Source organism: Ursus arctos, unplaced genomic scaffold (assembly GCF_023065955.2).
Source record: "Ursus arctos isolate Adak ecotype North America unplaced genomic scaffold, UrsArc2.0 scaffold_23, whole genome shotgun sequence".
Lineage (NCBI taxonomy): Eukaryota > Metazoa > Chordata > Mammalia > Carnivora > Ursidae > Ursus > Ursus arctos.
Window position 1 is genome coordinate 35440619 of NW_026622908.1, and position 19432 is coordinate 35460050.

A 19432-nucleotide genomic window follows, 5' to 3' on the forward strand; every position below is an offset into this window, starting at 1 on the left:
CTGGCAATCAATAGTCTGTTCTCCATTTCTATAACGTTGTCATTTGGAGAATATTAGGTAAAAGGAATCCTTCACTATGTGACCTTTTGAGTTGGTTCTTATCGCTCAGCATAATGCCATTGCGATCTATCCAAATTGTTGCAAGTATCAGAACTTTGCTCCTCTTTATTGCTGAGTGATATTCCACAGTATAGATGTATCATTGTTTCTGTAACCAGTCACCTATTGGAGAACGTTTTGGTTATTTGCAGTTTTCAACTATTACAAATGAAACAGTTACCAAAAATTATGTATGGGCTTTTATGTGGGTGAAAATTTTGGGCAAACATAACTGCCCAGGAACGTAAGTACTGGATAAGTACTAGGTGGTGTGCCAAGTGTGTGTTTAGTTCTTTAAGAAACAGCCAAACTATTTTCCACAGTGACTGTACCATGTTACTCTCCCCTGAGCAGTGCATGAGAAATCCAGCTACTCTGCATGCTCCCTAGTATTTGGTATTGTCACTGCTTTTTATTTTAGCCATTCTGATGGACATGCAGTGATACTTCATTGTCTTCCTACTTTGCATGTACCTAATGCCCAGTGACGTAGGACATCTGGTCCTATGCTTATTTACCGCCTATGTGATATAGGCCCTCTTTGGTGAATTGTCTGTTCATACCTTTTACCCATTTCCTAATTTGATTGTTTTCTTTAATACTGAGGTTGCAAGTGTATACTCTAGGTATATAAAGGACTCCAGTCCTTTGTCAGATACATTTTATGCATCTGTGGAATGTAAATGTGGAAACCTTACTTCCCTTTGCATTGCTTTCCTCTCCCCATTTATAATATACTTGCCGGAAATATTGCCTCCACACATTGAGAACCACAGTACACAGGGTCAAAATTTTTGCTTCAACTGCCAAATATAACTCTGAAAACTTAAGAGAAGGCAAATCTTTCGTACTATTCATATGTTTGCTCTTCCCATGCCATCCTTCTTTTCCCAGTGTTCTAAGATTCCTTCATTTAAAATCAATGAAAAGAAAGAGTTTGGCAGAGTGCATAGAAGATCATTCTGCAATTATGTGCTGTGTACAAGAAACTCACTTCAAATGTAGTGATATTTATAGGTTTAAAGTAAGAGGAGGATAAAGATATACCATGTAAACACTAATCAAAAGAATGAAAGAGTAGCTATATTAGTATCCGATATTTTTCCACAGGGGGGAAAAAAAAACACCTACCAGGCCCAGAGAGGGACACTGCATAATGATAAAAGGATTAAACTTCCAAGAAGAAATAGTAATCCTAAATGCATAGGCACCAGGCAATGATTCGTCAGCATCTACATCCTGCCTTGCTCACAGTAGACACACACTGACTACTTTCAAATAAATAAACCAAAGAAGGCATGCATGCTTAACTTCTCTTTGATCTTTGCTCTGTGTTTTAGGGTTTTTTTTTTTAAGATTTTATTTACTTATTTAGAGAGATAGAGAGCATGAGCTAGGGGGAGGAAGAGGGAGAGGGAGAGAGAGAAGCCCAAGCAGGCTCCAGGCCCAGTATGACCCCTATGCAGGGCTCCATCTCATGACCATGAGATCATGACCTGACCCAAAACCAAGAGTCAGACACCGCTTAGTTTTCTGTTCTTAGAGTTAACCTGTCACGACTCCTTGAATCAGAGGCACATTAAAAAAAAAATGAATATACTTTCTCAAAAGAAAACAAAATACTGTGCATCAATTGTGAAAAAAATCTTTCTGTAACTTTGTTTTTTTACATTTCATAAATCTTTTCATTCATTCCCTCTTTCATTAATTAATTTGTTGATGTATTCAATTACCCACGATTTTCAGAGACAGATACTTGCCCCAGCTGCTGTATTCATGGAACCTACAATCCATGAGAAAAATTGAAATTAAACAAAGATGTATAAATAATTTTACAAATAATTATCAGTGTTAAACTGATGTAAGTCAAAAGGACCAAGCTTACGGTTTGGCACGCATGGCTCATCTGAGCAGTCAGAACACTACCTGAAGAAGGGTTATTCAAACTGAGACCAGAATAAAGAGTAAGAGTTAACAATGGAAATGCTTATTGGAATGAAAATGGACTATAGAGTAGTTAAGGCAAAGAGAGGAAAATGCAGGAAGGGCCAGAAGTGGAGGAGAGCAAAGACATGAGGAGTCCATGATAACTGCGGCATTGTTAGCAAGGAAAGAAGAGACATAACATGAGGATAGGAAGTAAACTAGGAGTGAGACCATGTAGAAGTCTATGGATGAGACAAGATTTTCAGATAAAATAATTTGTATTTAGATGTATTGTGGTATTTTAATAAAAAAATATGGTGCATAAAAGAAAACAAAAATAAATAAAAACATTTTGTATGTTCTTTAATTGACTGATTTTTAAAACTCCAATCAGTTTGCACCCTAAGAATATAACTTCTGGTCCAAGGAGATTTCCCCAAACTGTAGATGAAGTTCTCTAAGTTGGGTGGCAAGGTTCAGCCATCTGCATGTTACCCTTTAAAATCTGAGTCCATTAGGTCACAGAAAATATCCTCTGACTCCACCGTGAAACCAAATATTATATCATTATATCATTGCCAATTCCAAAATTAAAGGATCACATGGTCTTAGCTTTCTCTGCTCCTCTTCCTTGGCACCTTTTCAGCTGATACCTAATCTTTGCTAGCCATGGAACAAAACAATGGCACTGAAATAACTGAATTCATTCTCCTGGGATTTGCTGGTCAACGCAAGGCTTGGCATATCCTCTTCATTGTATTTCTAGTGATCTATGTGGCCACCCTGGTGGGTAACATGGGGATGATCCTACTCATCAAGATGGATTCTTGCCTTCACACCCCAATGTACTTTTTCCTCCAACACTTGGCATTTGTTGATCTCTGCTACACCTCCGCTATCACTCCCAAGATGCTGCAAAACTTTGTAGAAGCAGAGCAATCCATCTCATTCGTAGGCTGTATGGTGCAATTCCTAGTCTATGGTGCTTTTGCAACAATTGACTGCTACATCCTGGCAGCAATGGCAGTGGACCGGTATGTGGCCATCTGCAACCCACTCCGCTATCCAACAGTCATATCCCAGACAGTCTGCATTCAACTCTTGGTTGCTTCATACTTCATGGGCTTCCTGAATGCCTCTGTAAACACAAGTTTTACTTTCTCCTTGGACTTTTGCAAGTCCAATAAAATTAACCACTTCTTCTGTGATGAGCCCCCACTTCTAGCCCTCTCATGCTCCAACATTGACTTCAACGTCATGCTACTCACTGTCTTTGTGGGGTTTAACTTGATGTTCACTGTGCTGGTTGTCATCTTTTCCTACATATATATCCTGGCTGCCATCCTGAAGATATCTTCTGCTGCAGGGAGGAAAAAAGCCTTCTCCACATGTGCCTCCCACCTGACAGCCATCATCATTTTCTATGGGACTCTCTCCTACATGTACCTACACCATGGGACCAAGGAGTCTCAAGAGCAAGAAAAAATGGCTTCTGTGTTTTATGGAATTGTGATCCCCGTGTTAAACCCCCTCATCTACAGCCTGAGAAACCAAGATGTAAAGGAAGCCCTAAAGGGGATTGGAAAGAAGTTCTTCTAGTTTGATCATCAGTCTCTAATTCTCTACACTTGTAAACAACCAGACTAACAGTGCCAATTTTTAAGAAATCAAAACCAAAAAGCCAAGCAATATAGGAAAAGTTGCTGTTTTTCTAATACTGAGCTGCAAATTAAAGTAGCAACAAGATAACCAGTTTACACCAATGTGACTGGAAAAAACTGAAAATGAATGATAATACCTATTAATTTCTGTGATATAAGGAAAATGGTGCTATTGGTAATGGGAAATTGAAGTGTTACTTCACCCAAGAAGGAATCTGGTAATACTTTTTTAAAATAAAAAATTCAAAATTTCAGACTTGCAAATTGATCTATGGATATAAGAGTTCCAGTCTATAAGGCCACATATTTAAAGATATTTATTGCAGCATTGTTTGTGAAGACAAGACCAGGAAAGTGAGTATTCCTCAATAAGGAAATTAACCTGTATTGTTGTAATTCCAAAATCTGTATCTTTTGCTGCATAACAAATATCTACAAATTTAAGGGCTTAAAAACATGATGATTATATTATAGTTTTATGGGTCAAGAATGTGGACACTGCTTAACCGCATCCTCTGAGATGCTACAATCAAGGTGTCAACCAGGACGGGGAACTCATCTGGAGGCTCAAGTAGGGATGGATCCACTTCCAAGCTCCCTCATGTTATTGGTACAATTTATCTCCTTGCAGTTGTAAGACAGTTTCCTGCCTTCCTGTTGGCCATCAGCCAGAGGTTGCTCCCAGCTCTTAGAGTCTATCCACAGTTCTTTTCCATGTGGCCCTCTCCATAACCTCTTTCATAACATGGCAACTTACTTCTTCAAAGCCAGGAAGCCATATACAGTTAATCAGTGTATATACCATGTAAAACAACGCACCTTTGTATGCTGAAATTGTGCTGCTGCTTCAAGAGTCAGTCTTTCCCTGAAGTTTTTCCAGCTTAGCACTTATTTTCTTATCAACTTTCTATCCCTGGAAGTAATCCCTTCTTCCACTGAATACCCATAGCACTTTATTTGCAGCAATAAATATTATGTATTATTTATCATTTCCTCTCTACATTATTTACTTACCTATAAGACCCTCACTATCATTTATAAGGTAGTTGAAACACATTGTCTATGACCCTTTAACATCTGGTATAGAGACACAGTAGGTATTCTATAAATATTGAATGAAGAAATGGTGATAAAATACAATAATATGGACTGCTTTCTAACTGGAAGTTATGTGAGTATGTAGCCTACACCAGTGGTCTTTAAATACCAGTCTGTGGACAGCAGCATTCAAATGACCAGGAAAAGTTTTTAAAGTACAAATGATTATAGCCTGGCCCTGGAGGTATTGATTCAGTAACATTAGTCAGAGCCAGGTATCTATAATTATCTATATATGCAGAGTGTTTCTTTAGTTGCATGGTCCACCGGAAAGTAGTATTTAAGAGCACAGGATTTTGAATGGTTTTGCATGTCATTGATATCCCAACCCTGCCACTCACCATCCATGTCCCTTTACAAGTTAGTTGGGCTTTCAAACCTTGCTTCCCATAATAGTACATATCTCATGAGATTTTTTTGTTTGCCTGTTTGTTAGTAATAGATAGGTAAGCTGATGAACAGAAATCATAGTACCAGGCACCAATACACTCTCAATAAATGTGAATAGTAAATGAGTATTAACAAGGATTATTTCAACATGGATGTTACATTATAAGAATGCCCTCATTACACACACACACACACACACACACGGCATTAAAAAGTCTCCCAAGGTTTTCAACACGAAAACTTTCCCCTTTGGGAAACTCCTCTCCCCTTCAGCAGAAAGCTAACTAATGAAGGTTGTTTTCTTTGATCCTATCTCAGCATCTAGAGTCACAACTGCTCAAGGGAACAGATACTATCCCCATGGACCTCAACATAAACTCTCTCTGTGGAGAAATCACTTGGTGAAAAATCAGCCTGCACTAGCCTGGGGGGAAAAGTCTAAAGACAAATCCCCTGCAAATAAATCAAATTGCATTTTTCCTATTCTGCTGTGCATTATTTCAACAGATGTGAACCATAGTCAAATCTACAGGATTAGAGCCAATATGCCAGTATAATTAACTCCAAGGTTGGGTAGAGTCATCTTATCTTCAGCAAAGTAAAAAATATAAACAGAGAGGGGTACCTGGGTGGCTCAGTCTTTTAAGCGTTTGCCTTCGGCTCAGGTCACAATCCCAGAGTCCTGGGATTGAGCCCCATATTAGGCTCCCTGCTTAGTGGTGAGTCTACTTCTCCCTCCCCCGGCTCCTTCTCTCTCTCTCTCTCTCTCTCTTGCTCACTCTCTCTCAAATAAATAAAATCTTTAAAATATATATATAAATGGAGAGAGGAATTATCAATTGTATTGAGAAGTTATACAATGGCCAGGGAGTTGACAGCTGACATATTAGCCATAACGTTCCCAACTGAACTTAAACAACTTTTATAGAATACAAGCAATATTAAAACAAGGCCACTCCATGACTGAGACAGATCAAAACAGAGAAAAGGCCGCTCTGTGACGATGTCTGAAACAAGACAGGAACAAGAACTTTTGACAACTAAAAAAGTAACTAAACATTCTGCATTCCAACTAAAATGAGTAAACACTCCCTCCCTAACCACTTTAATTTCTCTCTTTTTAGGTATAAATTATGAAAATATCTAATCACCAAATTCCTGATAACACTCAAAAGAGAATTTGCTTCCACTTCCTAAATCCTTCTTAGAATCACCCAGCGCAGGCCTAAATCCTACAAAAGTCCTTATCAGTTTCCTCTTATTCAACACTCTGGTCCCTCTGTGGGTGTGAGGTGGTCTTCTCACAGCAGCACATGAAAGAAGCCTAACTTCACCTGACACATAAGTGCTCCTGGTGCTTGTTGGCTATTGTGCATTGATGGTATGAACTGTGCCACGTGCATCTCTTATCTCTTTGAATCTGGCTTCTTTTGTTATTAATTTTCTTATCTCAAAAGAAATTGAGTCCATTTTTTTAAAATATAGTTAGTTTTGAAGTTGAAAAGAGGGATCCTCTGTTACTCTTATTTCTACTCCTCAACTTACTTAAGTTTGTCATATATTCTTCCAGATGGTGTTTTCTACAGAAGCTCACACACATACAGATTTTTAATTAAAAATCAGTTCACATCCCACACGTTTTTCTGCAAAATGCTTTACTCCCTAAGAGTATATTAACATTTTTCCTAAGAATATATATACATCGATCTCATTATTTTTAGGTGTTTCATGGAAGAACAACCTACAGGTTAACTCTCATTTATTTTAGCATTACCCTACCTACTGTTTATATTTTGATAATGAAAACAGTACTTAATAGAATCCCCTGGGTTTAAAGCAAATTTCTTCCATCTCATTTTATCAAAGATTAAACTGAGGTTGAGGGAAGTCAAAGCTGTTGCCCAAGATCACATCCCTATTGAATAGTAGTTTCAAGATTCAAATCTAGATCTTTCCCACTGCAACGTCTACCTACTTTTCATTGCAGGTAGTATAAAATAAAACGTCAAGGTGGCTTGGACATAATATAGTTTGGGCAACTTCAAAATACTTGCATTATGCATCCAGTTGAAAGCCCCTTCCAAAACTTCCACTTCTGGCCAAGATGGAGTAAAGGGGATTGGATTTATCCTCCTAATGTAACATGAAAAAGTGGACAAAATCTATAAAATAGTAGTCTTAAGACACACCAGGCAATAAAGGACAATGATTCTTGAGAAGGAAGAAACAAATGAGCTCTAAATTTTCTCCAGGTTTCTGCCTTAAGAAAGTTTCCAGACCACAGTGAAGAGAGGTTAGTGGACTTCCTAAAGGAAATGGAGCTAAAAATCTGGAGAGACCAAGGCAACTAGAATTTGCAGGACAGGATACAAAAAAAAAAAAAAAAAAAAAAAAAAGGAGTTGTACAGAGAGAAAACCCTAGATATGCAGAGAACCCCCCTCAATTATTTAGCTGAGTACTGGTCAGTACACATACATGAGGAAAGAATTCAAGGTTAGAGAAGGAAATACCAAAAAGGTTATAGATAACAACGTTTGATGCTCCCATGAGGCTGGGAATAGTGGCATTCTCACCAGCCAGACTGGAGAACTTTCGGGAGTCATGATGCATTGCATAGACCACACAGAAAGAACTTGCCTCGGTAATGGAAATAATTAGCCCTAAACTGAACAGTGTTCCTGTTCCCACTAACAAAAATACAAAGCAAGACTCAAAAGTATTGTACTGTTTGGGGGGGGGGCAGAGATTAATGGGTGATGGGCACTAACGAGGGCATTTGTTATAATGAGCACTGGGTGTTATACGTAAGTGACAAATCATTAAATTCTACTCCTAAGACCAACACGACACTATATGTTAACTAACTTAAATTTAAACAAAAACTTGGGGAGAAAAAAAGTATCCTACTCTTTCCAAGTCACTTAACTGTGTTCCAGACAAATCTCAAGAATATTTATAAGAATACAAAAATATCTGTCACTAACCATGGTAAAATTCACAATGCCTAACATCTAATCAAAAATTACCATTCATGCAAAAAGCAGAAAAATACAATGGTCAAAACAGCACTGCCCAAAATGCTGGAATTAGCCATCAAGAACATTAAAACAATTACTGTCACTGTACTCCATATGTTCAAAAAAGTTAAGTTGGAGTTTGAAAGATCAGATAAAGACTACAGTGTCTGATCATAAAATGGGATGAAATTAACACAGATTAGACATTCCAAAGGACATGATTAGTGATCCTGACGACATAGCAATAGAAACCATCCAAACTGAGAGAAAAGTGAATCAAAAGAAAAATGCCCAGCCCATCAGTGAACTGTGGAACAACTTCAAGAAAGTTTACATCTGTGTAACTGGAATCCCTGAGACAGGAAAAGTAAGGCTGATACAAAAAAAATTTTTGAAAGACAATGTTGAGAATTTTGTAAATTTGATGAAAACTGGAAACCCACAAATTCAAGAGCCACAAAAACTCCAGGCAAAAACAACACGAAGACATACCAAAATCAAATGGCTCAAAACCAGGAATAAAGGGAAAATCTTAAAAGCATTCAAGGCAAAAAAAAAAAGACACATTGTGAATAGCAGAGCATAAGTAAGCATACAACAGATTTGTGAGAAACAATGCAAGTAGGAAGACAGTGGAGCAACATCTTAAAGAACTTAAAGAAAAAAATGCTTTTATAATAGACCAAATAATTTCATAGCCACCCTTTCCCTACACACAGTGAATCCTTCTGACTTTGTGATGCAGTCAAAAAGTACCCATAAAATGTTAAATCACTTTTCACCTTTTGTATAAGTTGCTGTTCAGGTATCTTAAGTTCAAAATTATTAGAGATAAATTAAGGTAGCTTACAGAGTTCTGTCATTGTTCCACCATACCTAAAGCAAGTTTCGTTATCCCTGCATGCCATCTGGCTCTCTCCCCGCTAGATTCAAAACTGCTTATAGGAAGAAACCAAACAGTCACTAATATTACAAACTCTCCTCAAAGAAGCATTCTGCATAAAGTTTGACCTGAAGTTGAACTGTCATTTATTTTGCTGCAAAAAGGTTATTTAGCTGTGAGTGCCTATATATCAAGGAATTTGAGGGAATGAGAGATATCAATAATAACAGATTAGCTCGTTTGCATTACGCTCATATACCAAAACCATATTCTGACTTTATCTTAATGATAGAGAATCAGTTCTAAGGTTACTGATATTAAAAGATAAGACCCGTAACAATTAACCAAAAGAACATATTGTTTTCTTATGTCCTAGCAACTTCGCAAGCCGCTGCTCTAAAGCTGGTGCTCAGAGCCAGACAGGTAAGAGTTTATGAGGTTTCAGAAGCTTAGCAATTCCTATAACAGCATGTGACGATTTAAATCACCCTACAAATAATAAAGATTTCCAAACAACCCCAGCTTTGGACTTTACCAGCTCCTAGAACTACAAAAAATGCTGCTAATGTGATTTCAACCACTTTCCTTCAGAATTTTCTCATTATTCCTTTTCACCTGTCACAGAGTTCGCTTTCTTCCTCTATGCAGACTCTCTTTTTTTATTCAGTAAAAATACGTAATATCTGCCTATAACTGTAGAAATATACAATGACCTCTTTTTTCAATTCTCTTTTCTAGTAGGTGACACAGAGATCAAAATAAATAAATAAAAGGACTCCATTCCTTTATCTCATCTATTCCCTGCCTTGTTCCCAGGAAAAGTTTAAAGCATATTATGGACTGTCTAAACACACATTTTAGAATTTTTATTCAAGAAATTTTAACCTGCTATAACACAAAGCCATTTTGTCAGATGCCAATCTGTAAAGATGATTTTAAAGTTGAAATACCCATTTAATAAGTGAACATAAGCTTTCTATTTGAGGCAAATCATTATTAAACTTAATAAACTTCAAAAACTTCATTGAGGTAGCCTCAGTCCACACTAGCACCATAATCCAATGATTTATAAAAGAATAAAAGGTAAGGAATATGCTTCCTTGTTTCTTGCACATTTTCACATTTTCCGGCAGATGTGAGCATAAAGGCAAGCAGAGAAATTGGTAGGCAAAATGAGACCTTTGCCCCAAGAATTGTAAAGGGGAAGCTGGGGAAAATCAAACACTGGGAGTAGATCTCCTGCAAAATCATTTCATGGAAGAACTGATTTTTACAACAGCATCATTCCGTGGACAAATGCCACGAATGTTCTTTTTTTTTTAAGATTTTATTTATCAATTTGAGAGAGAGACAGAGAGCAAGCGATTTCCTAATATTAGGCACAAGGAAACATCCACGCAGAAGTTTTTTACAAGAAGCTATTTGCTCATGGGGCACCTGGGTGACTTAGTTGGCTAAGTGTCTGCCTTCGGCTCAGGTCATGATCTCAGAGTCCTGAGATTGGGTCTGAATCTGGCTTCCTGCTCAACAGAGAGCTTGCTTCTCCCTCTGCCTGCCATTTCCCCTGCTTGTGAACTCGCTCTCTCTCTTTGACAAATAAATAAATAAAATCTTTTATTTTTTATTATGTTATGTTAGTCACCATACAGTACATCCTTAGTTTTTGATGTAGTGTTCCATGATTCATTGTTTGTGTATAACACCCAGTGCACCATGCAATACGTGCCCTCCTTACTACCCATCACCGGCCTAGCCCAATCCCCTACCCCCCTCCCCGAAGCCTTCAGTGTGTTTCCCAGAGTCCACAGTCTCTCATGGTTCATTCTCCCTTCTGTTTACCGCCCCCCCTTCATTCTTCCCTTCCTTCTCCTACCGATCTCCCTGCTATTTCTTATGTTCCATTAAAAAAAAGAAGAAGAAGAAGAAGCGTTTTGCTCAAAGCAATTTCTCCAACAGCCTCAGAAACATATTGAGATTCTTAAATCCCTAAATTACATGAAAGGTTATCAAATTTTCACAGAGACGGATTTATCTGGAGAGGCAACATAGCCCTTCTGCCTGATGAACAAGTCTCTCTTGCTAATGACTGATCTTTACAAAAAGTAGGAAAAATCAGCAATTAATATGCTACAGCAACATCATTCAAAGAGTATTTGAAAACCAGCCAATGCAATATTAATCCGAGAAAAGCAACATCAACTTCCAAGAAAAGTTAAGGGTTGAAAAGGGAAATTTTTGTGCACTGGGAAAGCAGGTAAGAGTCCATAAAGACATTTGAGGTAGACTGGGATGCAAAAGAAAATATTAAGCAAACACCCATAAAGGTCCATTACAGAGTAGAACTTCCAGGGGTAGTCAACAGGAGAAAACTTTCCCCAGATCCTGGAAGTATAGAGCTCTCTTCTTACCCCATCACCCGACAGTGCCCAAATGCCCTCCGCCAAGATCTGAAGCCATTAATGACTCCAGAGACAGAGGACACCTCCGGCTGGCCCGTGTGCTGACAGCCATGTATGACAGCAAGCTGCCATACCAAAGTCTTCTAACCACAGGCCTGGCAGCATCCTGCCCAGTCAGTGGAGTGGGCTGGCAACACAATAGAAAACTTCTCTCGCCCCAGCATCACAAAATTTGATGGCTGTGTCGATGCAAGCAAGCACTGTGTCAATGCGGACAAAATTTGTCCTAGGCCAGCATTTCCCAAAATGGAATACAGAGAACTTACTCTCACAAGAAGCTCAACATGAAAAGGATTCCAAGGCCAAGAAGTACTAAAAATGTTAAGTTAATATCATATTTGCTTACCACTGGACTTTCCGGAAGTACAGTACATAGAAGTGTGCATTTTAAATCTCTAAGAAAGAGTATGGAGTATTTCCCAAGTGTGTTGGGCCACAGGACCCTTTGTAATCTATGGGCCATTTGGTGTATTGTCTCAATTTTAAAATGTACATTTCTTTCATGTTTTAATACTCCTGATGTTGGGATTATCTCAAAATCCAATGTGTATCTGACAGGGCAATAAAATTATTATAAAATTGGTGATGACTGTCAATCTGTCTACTATCATATAATAAAGGAAATATACTTTAACAGCTTGGAACTCATGTTTCCTGTAGAACAGTTTGAAAAATACCTGTCTTAAGAAGAGCTGGCTAAATGTATTTATAAAAAGTAACTAAAGTGGGTAGGCTATTGAAGTACTTCCCAGAAAACACCATTTGAAGAATATCTTCAGCTCTAAACAGAATACCACATTCATATATGAATAATCAATATTCTATTCAGTCATTAACACAAATGCCTTAAAGATTTCCAATAGAGAGAATGCTGTTTACTCTGTTCTAGTTATTGTAGATGTTAAATGTCTTTATTTCTTTTTTTAAATCTGTTTATTTATTTTTTATAATAATATTTTTTATTATATGTTAGTCACCATACAGTACATCCCTGGTTTTTGATGTAAAGTTCGATAATTCATTAGTTGCGTATAACACCCAGTGCACCATGCAATACGTGTCCTCCTTACTACCCATCACCAGCCTATCCCATTCCCCCAACCCCCTCCCCTAAGAAACAAACTGAGGGCTTTAAATGTCTTTATTTCTTTAAAAAAGTATCTGATGATTCAGGCTGGCCATTTCACACAATCTACCTATTTTGGTGAGTTCCTAGTCCTTGAAAACACATTATTGTCACTATTTACTAACTTTAATATGAGTCAGCTCCCTTCCTCACCTAAGGGAAGTAAAGCTTGTAAACACTTTCTGGAATCCCAGCTCAGGCTGACTCAAAGAACAGAAGTCAATTCCAGATGGAGTCTACTTCAGTTCCAAGAACGGCTGGTCATTCCTACCCATCAGCTCTCCGTGACCATACCTCCCCTAGCAGGATGCCACTATGGCCTTAGAATAGCCAAAATGTTACTATCTGAACGCCTTGGTAGGGCTTCTGTAACAGAATACTACCAAACTGGAATTTATTGACTCACATTTCTGGAGGCTAAAAGTCTGAAATCAAGATGTTGGCAAGATTGGTTCCTTCTGAGGGCTGTAAGACAAAGGATCTGTTCCAGGCCTCTCTCTTTGGCTTGTAGATGGACGTCTTAGTGTTCACATAGTGTTCTCTGTATCTATGTGTCTGTCTTCAAATTTCCCCTGTTGTGTAAGGACACCGATTATATGACATCATTTTAATTCAATTAAAATATCTCTGTAAAGACTTTCTCTCCAAATAAGGTCTCATTCTGAGGTAGCGAGGTTTAGGACTTCAACACATGAATTTTGAACAGGCACTATTCAACCCATAACGCCATTTACAGTAAAGGTCACTCAACTGTTCAGGACACTAAGAATCTAGACCTAAACACTAGACCCAAAACAAAACCAGATCAATCCTTTATTCCCTCTTCTCTTCTCTTCTTTTTTTTTTTTTAAGATTTTATTTATTTATTTGACAGAGATAGAGACAGCCAACGAGAGAGGGAACACAAGCAGGGGGAGTGGGAGAGGAAGAAGCAGGCTCATAGCGGAGGAGCCTGATGTGGGGCTCGATCCCAGAACGCCGGGATCACTCCCTGAGCCGAAGGCAGACGCTTAACCGCTGTGCCACCCAGGCGCCCCTCCCTCTTCTCTTCTTGATAGATGAGTTCTCTGGGTGGCAATTTTGACCTGCCGTGGCATTCCAGAGTTACTGGAATTCCATTAACTCCTGGCCAGGATGCCTCTTACACCCTTTAAAAAGAAGCGTGCTCTGGGGGCACCTGGGTGGCTCAGTCAGTTAAGCATCTGCCCTCGGCTCAGGTCTTGATCCCAGGGTCCTGGAATCGAGGCCCGCATCGGGCTCCTTGCTCAGTGGGGAGCCTGTTGCGCCCTCTGTTGCTTTCTCTGCTTGTGCTCTCTCTCTCTCTCTTAAATAAATAAAATCTTCAAAAAAAAAAAAAAGTGTGCTCTGGTTCACAAATCAGGACCAGACACCCACAAAGAACTAACTGAGCACCAATAAATTCTCAGGGGTATGACTTCAGCATGAGGAAGATTATAAGAAGGTGAAAGACTATTACAAAAAACTCAATTTCAAGCTTAACTACAACTTCTTGATAACTATAGCAACGATTTATTTATTGAATAGTTACTATGTGCCTGGAATAGATACTATATACACATGATTTTATTTCATCCTCAGTTCCACTGTATGAGGTTGATACTTACAATTACCACAGACCCTGGCACCTAGTATGTGTTTAATAACCAAAGCTTACATACATTAATAAATGAGAAAACTGAGCTTCAGAGAGACCCAGAATTGCACTAACAGTGAAAGGTGCAGCCTATATTTGCATCCAGGCATGTCTCTCTCCACAACCTGAGATCTTATCTACTAAATTATGCTACAGCCCATTCCTACCTTGTGTCACAGAAGTCCAAGATTATATAAAACCCAAGACATCCATCACATCCTGAGTCATTGAAGCCTTTTATGGATGCCCCTATGTAGTCTTCAGAGCTTGAAAAATACTAATTTCAGATTCAACAAGGACTTCAGAAATGTGATTTGTGAGCTTCCTCTTTTCCCAGGACTCCTTCCTCATACACACACCCAGGAAGTCCCAGAAACTCTCTATGAGCACCAGGAATGGTCCCAGTTGTGTTTCACAGACTCAGATGGCCAATGGCTTCCTGCTTCCCAGACCTAAGTGGCCGGCTGGTGAAAGGAAGCCATTCCCTGGCTCAGAGAAGCCCAAGCAGCTATTTCAACAGAACCTATTTCACATTTTCCAGCATCCAGCAGTCCTGGGGGCTATAGACCCCATCTCTGTGCTAGACCCACATGCTTATTTACCTGAGCTCAAGAACTCAGAGCCAGCATGGTCCTGGGGTCTTCAAAGTCAGTCTGTTTGGGGTTTCTTCCGGTTAAGAGAACTGTCTCAGCAGAGCTTCCTCACTCAGGAAGATCAGAGTATAGTGTAACCTTGCCACCACCACCATTGTCTCCTGCCACTCTTGTTGTCGGTGGAGGGGATACTGTGGCCCGGCCCAGCAGAACAGGGAAAGTTTTCAGAGACGCGTGCTCTTTAACTTCACATCAACTAGTGAATGTACCAGATAGCCCAATAAATGAAAGTCAATTGATTGAGGAAGAGCCCTCTTTTTGCTTAGTTTCTAAATCAACTGTTCTCTTTCAACTTACATTAGAATTACCATTTCCTTTCCTTAATTTCTGCACCAGAACTATATAGAGTGTCGAAAAATATGCAAAGTGCTTTTGCACATGCCACCTTATATGATATAACAACTCCATGAATCCACTCTGTCATTGGCCCCTTTCACAGACAAAGAACATGATATTCAGAATGGTCCCATGGCTTGCCAAATCCTTCAGGTAGGGAATCACAAACCAAGATGGGCATTTACGAGTTGAGGGATTTTTGTTGTTTTTTACTCTTTTTTTATATTTTATTTATTTATTTGTCAGAGAGAGAGAGCACAAGCAGGGGGAGCAGCAGGCCGAGGGAGAAGCAGACTCCCCGCTGAGCAAGGAGCCTGATGAGGGACTCGATCCCAAGACCCTGGGATCATGACCTGAGCTGAAGGCAAATGCTTAACCATCTGAGACACCCAGGTGTTCCCTTTGTTTTTATTCTGTTTTCTTTCCATTACAACCCATTGCATCTCTGATTCTCAATACTCCCTTTCAACTCTGGTGTCTCTGCTTTACATAAATCTTACTTGATCAACTCAACTCAATTTTCAATCTTGCTTGACATTCCCTAATCAATATGCGGAAATACATTTCTTCCACAAATGCTTTTGGGATGCGTGCTTGGTGTCATATGTTGAGCTGAGTGAGGGCATAAAAATGCGGAAGACAGACATGGCATCGGCCTTTGCGCAGCTTACAGTCTAGCATTACTGGCACGACCAGTGTAGAACTCAGCGGAAGATGCCAAGAGTACCCACCAAAGAGGATACGGTTCAACCATATTCAAACATAGGGCCTTTCATAGAGGGAAGTCGGAGCTTAATTCCTGAAAGTATCCACTAGGAAGAGTCCTGAGTGCTTGGAGAAATGATTCAAGAGACTAAAGTGAACTATCTGTAAAGGGAACATCTGGCTAGCCTTCTGTCTGCAAGAGTTGAGAAAGCTCATTAGAAGAACACTTTTATCTGACCTTTTTACCAGGTGAAATTCTCAGACTCAGCCAGACATAAGAGCTTCTGGAGTCTATGTTTTCATAACAACTATTCATAACAACCGTGCAAGCCAGAGTCAGTCTGACTAATGCAGCTAAATCACTGTCTACACTGGGGCACAGGCCCCAGGCCATTAGTGTCTGGAGTCTTTGTCTATAGCCCAGATCTCTAAATTTCACAGGGTTTCCATGTTCTCACTTGTAACATAGGGACTGTAATAACCTGTCAAAAATTATTGTTAGGAAAAATCTTTGAGAAAAATGTAGTCAAATACACTGTAAAAATTCTTTTTATATAATTCATCTTGGAGGCTCTGTCTTAAGATTTTCTTAAGCTTGAAAGGCTACCATTTTTAGAGTAATAAGGAAGTTTCTGCCATCTGGTTTGAAGAATGAAATTTGCCTTTGCAAGAGTCTATCATTCTTGGGGGGAGCTCTTTAGCACCTTTAGTTTTGCAGATGTTAGGTGAGCATTCATTCTTTGTTTGTTTTTAAGAGGAAGATCTGAGTAAGATCACTCTGGTGATTGTCCAAGGATTTAACTGGCTTCAGTTGCAGTTTGATCCAGAGGCTCAAGTAATAACATCCAGACTTGGTTTCTTTGCATTATTTAGCTCTGCTTCCTTCCAGGGTTGCCCTCAGCCCCTAGCTGGTCTCCCTCCTGATAGAAAACTGTCTGCTGCAGCTCCAAGCCTCACATGACCAAACCCAGTGGTAGACAGAAAGCATTGCTTTCCAGGAATTCCAGAAAACATCTGGTCAGAGCTCATGACTCAGCTTCGATTGTGCACCCTTCTCTGAAACAACTGCAGCGGGGAGGGATCATCAGCTCATGCCCCTGACTCTGGAGATGGAGCCAACCATTCCCAACCACAAAACTGAGTGGGAAGGATGGCTTCCCAGGGGGAAATTTACCAAGAGAAGAGAGATTAAACACTAAACCACAAGTGATAGATGTCCACTTATTTGAGGAAAGAGAGATTCCTACACACATCATTTTAATACAAGGTAGATTAAGATAGGCCAGGTAGAAATGTGGGCAAAGGGCAAGAGGGCAAGAGGGAAAAGGTCAGGGAGCAGAGACAGGTTGATTCTGGGAAGGATCCAGGAAGGTCCTCAGCACTAGTCTTGATTCTGCTACCGGCACAAAGGGAGCGGGTCTCATTTCATCTTCAGGAAACCTTGGTTTCCAGCTGCCACTCCTCCACTGGCTTGTCAATGTCATATACACCAACACAGTTCTCCATAGAAGTTCCTCGCCTCCAAAAAAAGAAAAAAAAAACCCTAAACTCTTACTCCTCTCCAGTTCTAACCTTAGGATTTTTGCTCTGTCCTCCACTGTTGGCATCCTACTCCCTCTTCCTTCAGGTGCCCAGATACCCACGTGTCTCTTACACTGGGATGGTTCAGCTGGTCCTGTCCTCTCTGGGTTCTGCTCTATCTCCTGTCATCTACCAGCCTGACATTCACTGCTTTGGTGAGTAATGAAAGAATTTCTGGTATGGGATTGTTATTTGCATTTTGACAGAAGCCATCTAGAACTTGTGCCGTAACACAACAGCTCTATTAGCGTCATGGAAATTTGAGTATTTTGCTCTTAATCAAGCGGGCCAGGGCCTTTCTGAAACCACCGTGAACTTGAATGCCTTCACTTACAGTCAGCAGTAGAAGAATTAAGGAAAACCAGACTTGGAAAAGCCAACCTTTCAGATTTTAATACTTCTATAGCATAGAGGACAACAAACAAATTAAAGATTTTGTGCACAAGCATTTGTAATTCCTCTCTGACATAAGAGCTCTGAGTTACTTCTGAAGTCACTTCCCTGAAGCAAACGTGAGATGTTGTGAATTATGAGGTTGGGCTGCCACAGTGGCACGTTGTCTCGTGTGGCTCAGAGAGAACATGAAGCAGCGGCCCTTCGGAAAGAACTGACGTCTCTGGTCAGCAGCCCTCAAGAACTGATGTCTCATCTGCCAATAGCCATCTGAGTGAGCTCAGAAGAGGATCTGCCTCCAGCAGAGCCTTGACAGAAGACCATGGATCTGGCTAACACCCGTAAGACCCTGAGTCAGCTAAGCCACATCTAGATTCTTGACCGGAAGAAACAATAGGATAATAACTGTCTTTTACTTTAGGCCACTATGTTTTGGGGTAATTTGTTATACAATAAGAGAAAACTCATATAATAGCCAATTAAAGATGCCTTTCAGAATCTTACATTTTTTAAAAAAATCTTTTCCTTCTCGCCCTAGATCTGTCCTTCACTCTACAAATCACTTCCAGGCCTTTGTTATTCTTTAAAAGTCTACTATTTTTCAGGCAATATGCTGGTCTAGAGAATTAAACTCAGAATTTTATTACTTCCATGAAATGCGCTCTTTCCAAGAAATTGTATAGGTATCCAAATCGCAGAAAGGTTTTTTTCCCATTAAAAATGTAGTCCCTGGGAAGTTGTGATAAAATACTTCTATATTTTTAACATTTATATTTTTTTTAATTTTTAAAAATATTATTTTTTTATTTTATTTTTTTAATATTTTTTTATTATATTATGTTAGTCACCATACAGTACATCCCCGGTTTCTGATGTAAAGTTCGATGATTCATTAGTTGTGTATAACACCCAGTGCACCACGCAATACCTGCCCTCCTTACTACCCATCACCAGTCTGTCCCATTTCCCCACCCCCCCTCCCCTCTGAGGCCCTCAGTTTGTTTCTCATAGTCCATAGTCTCTCATGTTTCATTCCCCCTTCTGATTACCCCCCCTTTCTTTATTCCTTTCTTCTCCTACCAATCTTCCTAGTTCTTATGATCCATAGATGAGAGAAATCATATGATAATTAACATTTATATTTTTGACATATATATGTTTTATATATTATAGTTCCATAGGATTCTGTTTGCTGGCACCTCATTTCAGACAAACACACATTTCATATTAAGAAGCCTAAACTATAAGAAGAACAAAGTCCATTCAAATGCCCTAAAACAGCTGGTGTGTGAGAGCTTATGAACCCTACTGCCTTCCAAGGGATCACTTGGGGTCATTAGCTGACATTTTTAACAAACTTTTCACCTATTCATCATGTTCTTCCACAAGCCCCAGCATGCCCATCACCAGTAAGTGCCTTCAGTTGCTGAAAAGCAGGGGGTCCAGCCCT

The 19432-nt window shown here is 39.5% G+C and overlaps 1 protein-coding gene across 1 annotated transcript; it reads left to right on the forward strand.

The window, feature by feature from the left end:
- The first annotated feature begins 2694 nt into the window (after nucleotides 1-2694).
- LOC125281325 (putative olfactory receptor 5AK3) lies at nucleotides 2695-3624 on the forward strand. The gene has a single exon (XM_048214356.1). It carries the CDS (start codon nucleotides 2695-2697, stop codon nucleotides 3622-3624), a length of 930 nt encoding a protein of 309 aa, XP_048070313.1.
- Nucleotides 3625-19432: the final 15808 nt, after the last annotated feature.

Bases quoted from the DNA above. Each gene is read 5' to 3' on its own strand.
- LOC125281325 (XM_048214356.1), top strand. From the start codon at position 2,695: ATGGAACAAAACAATGGCACTGAAATAACTGAATTCATTCTCCTGGGA.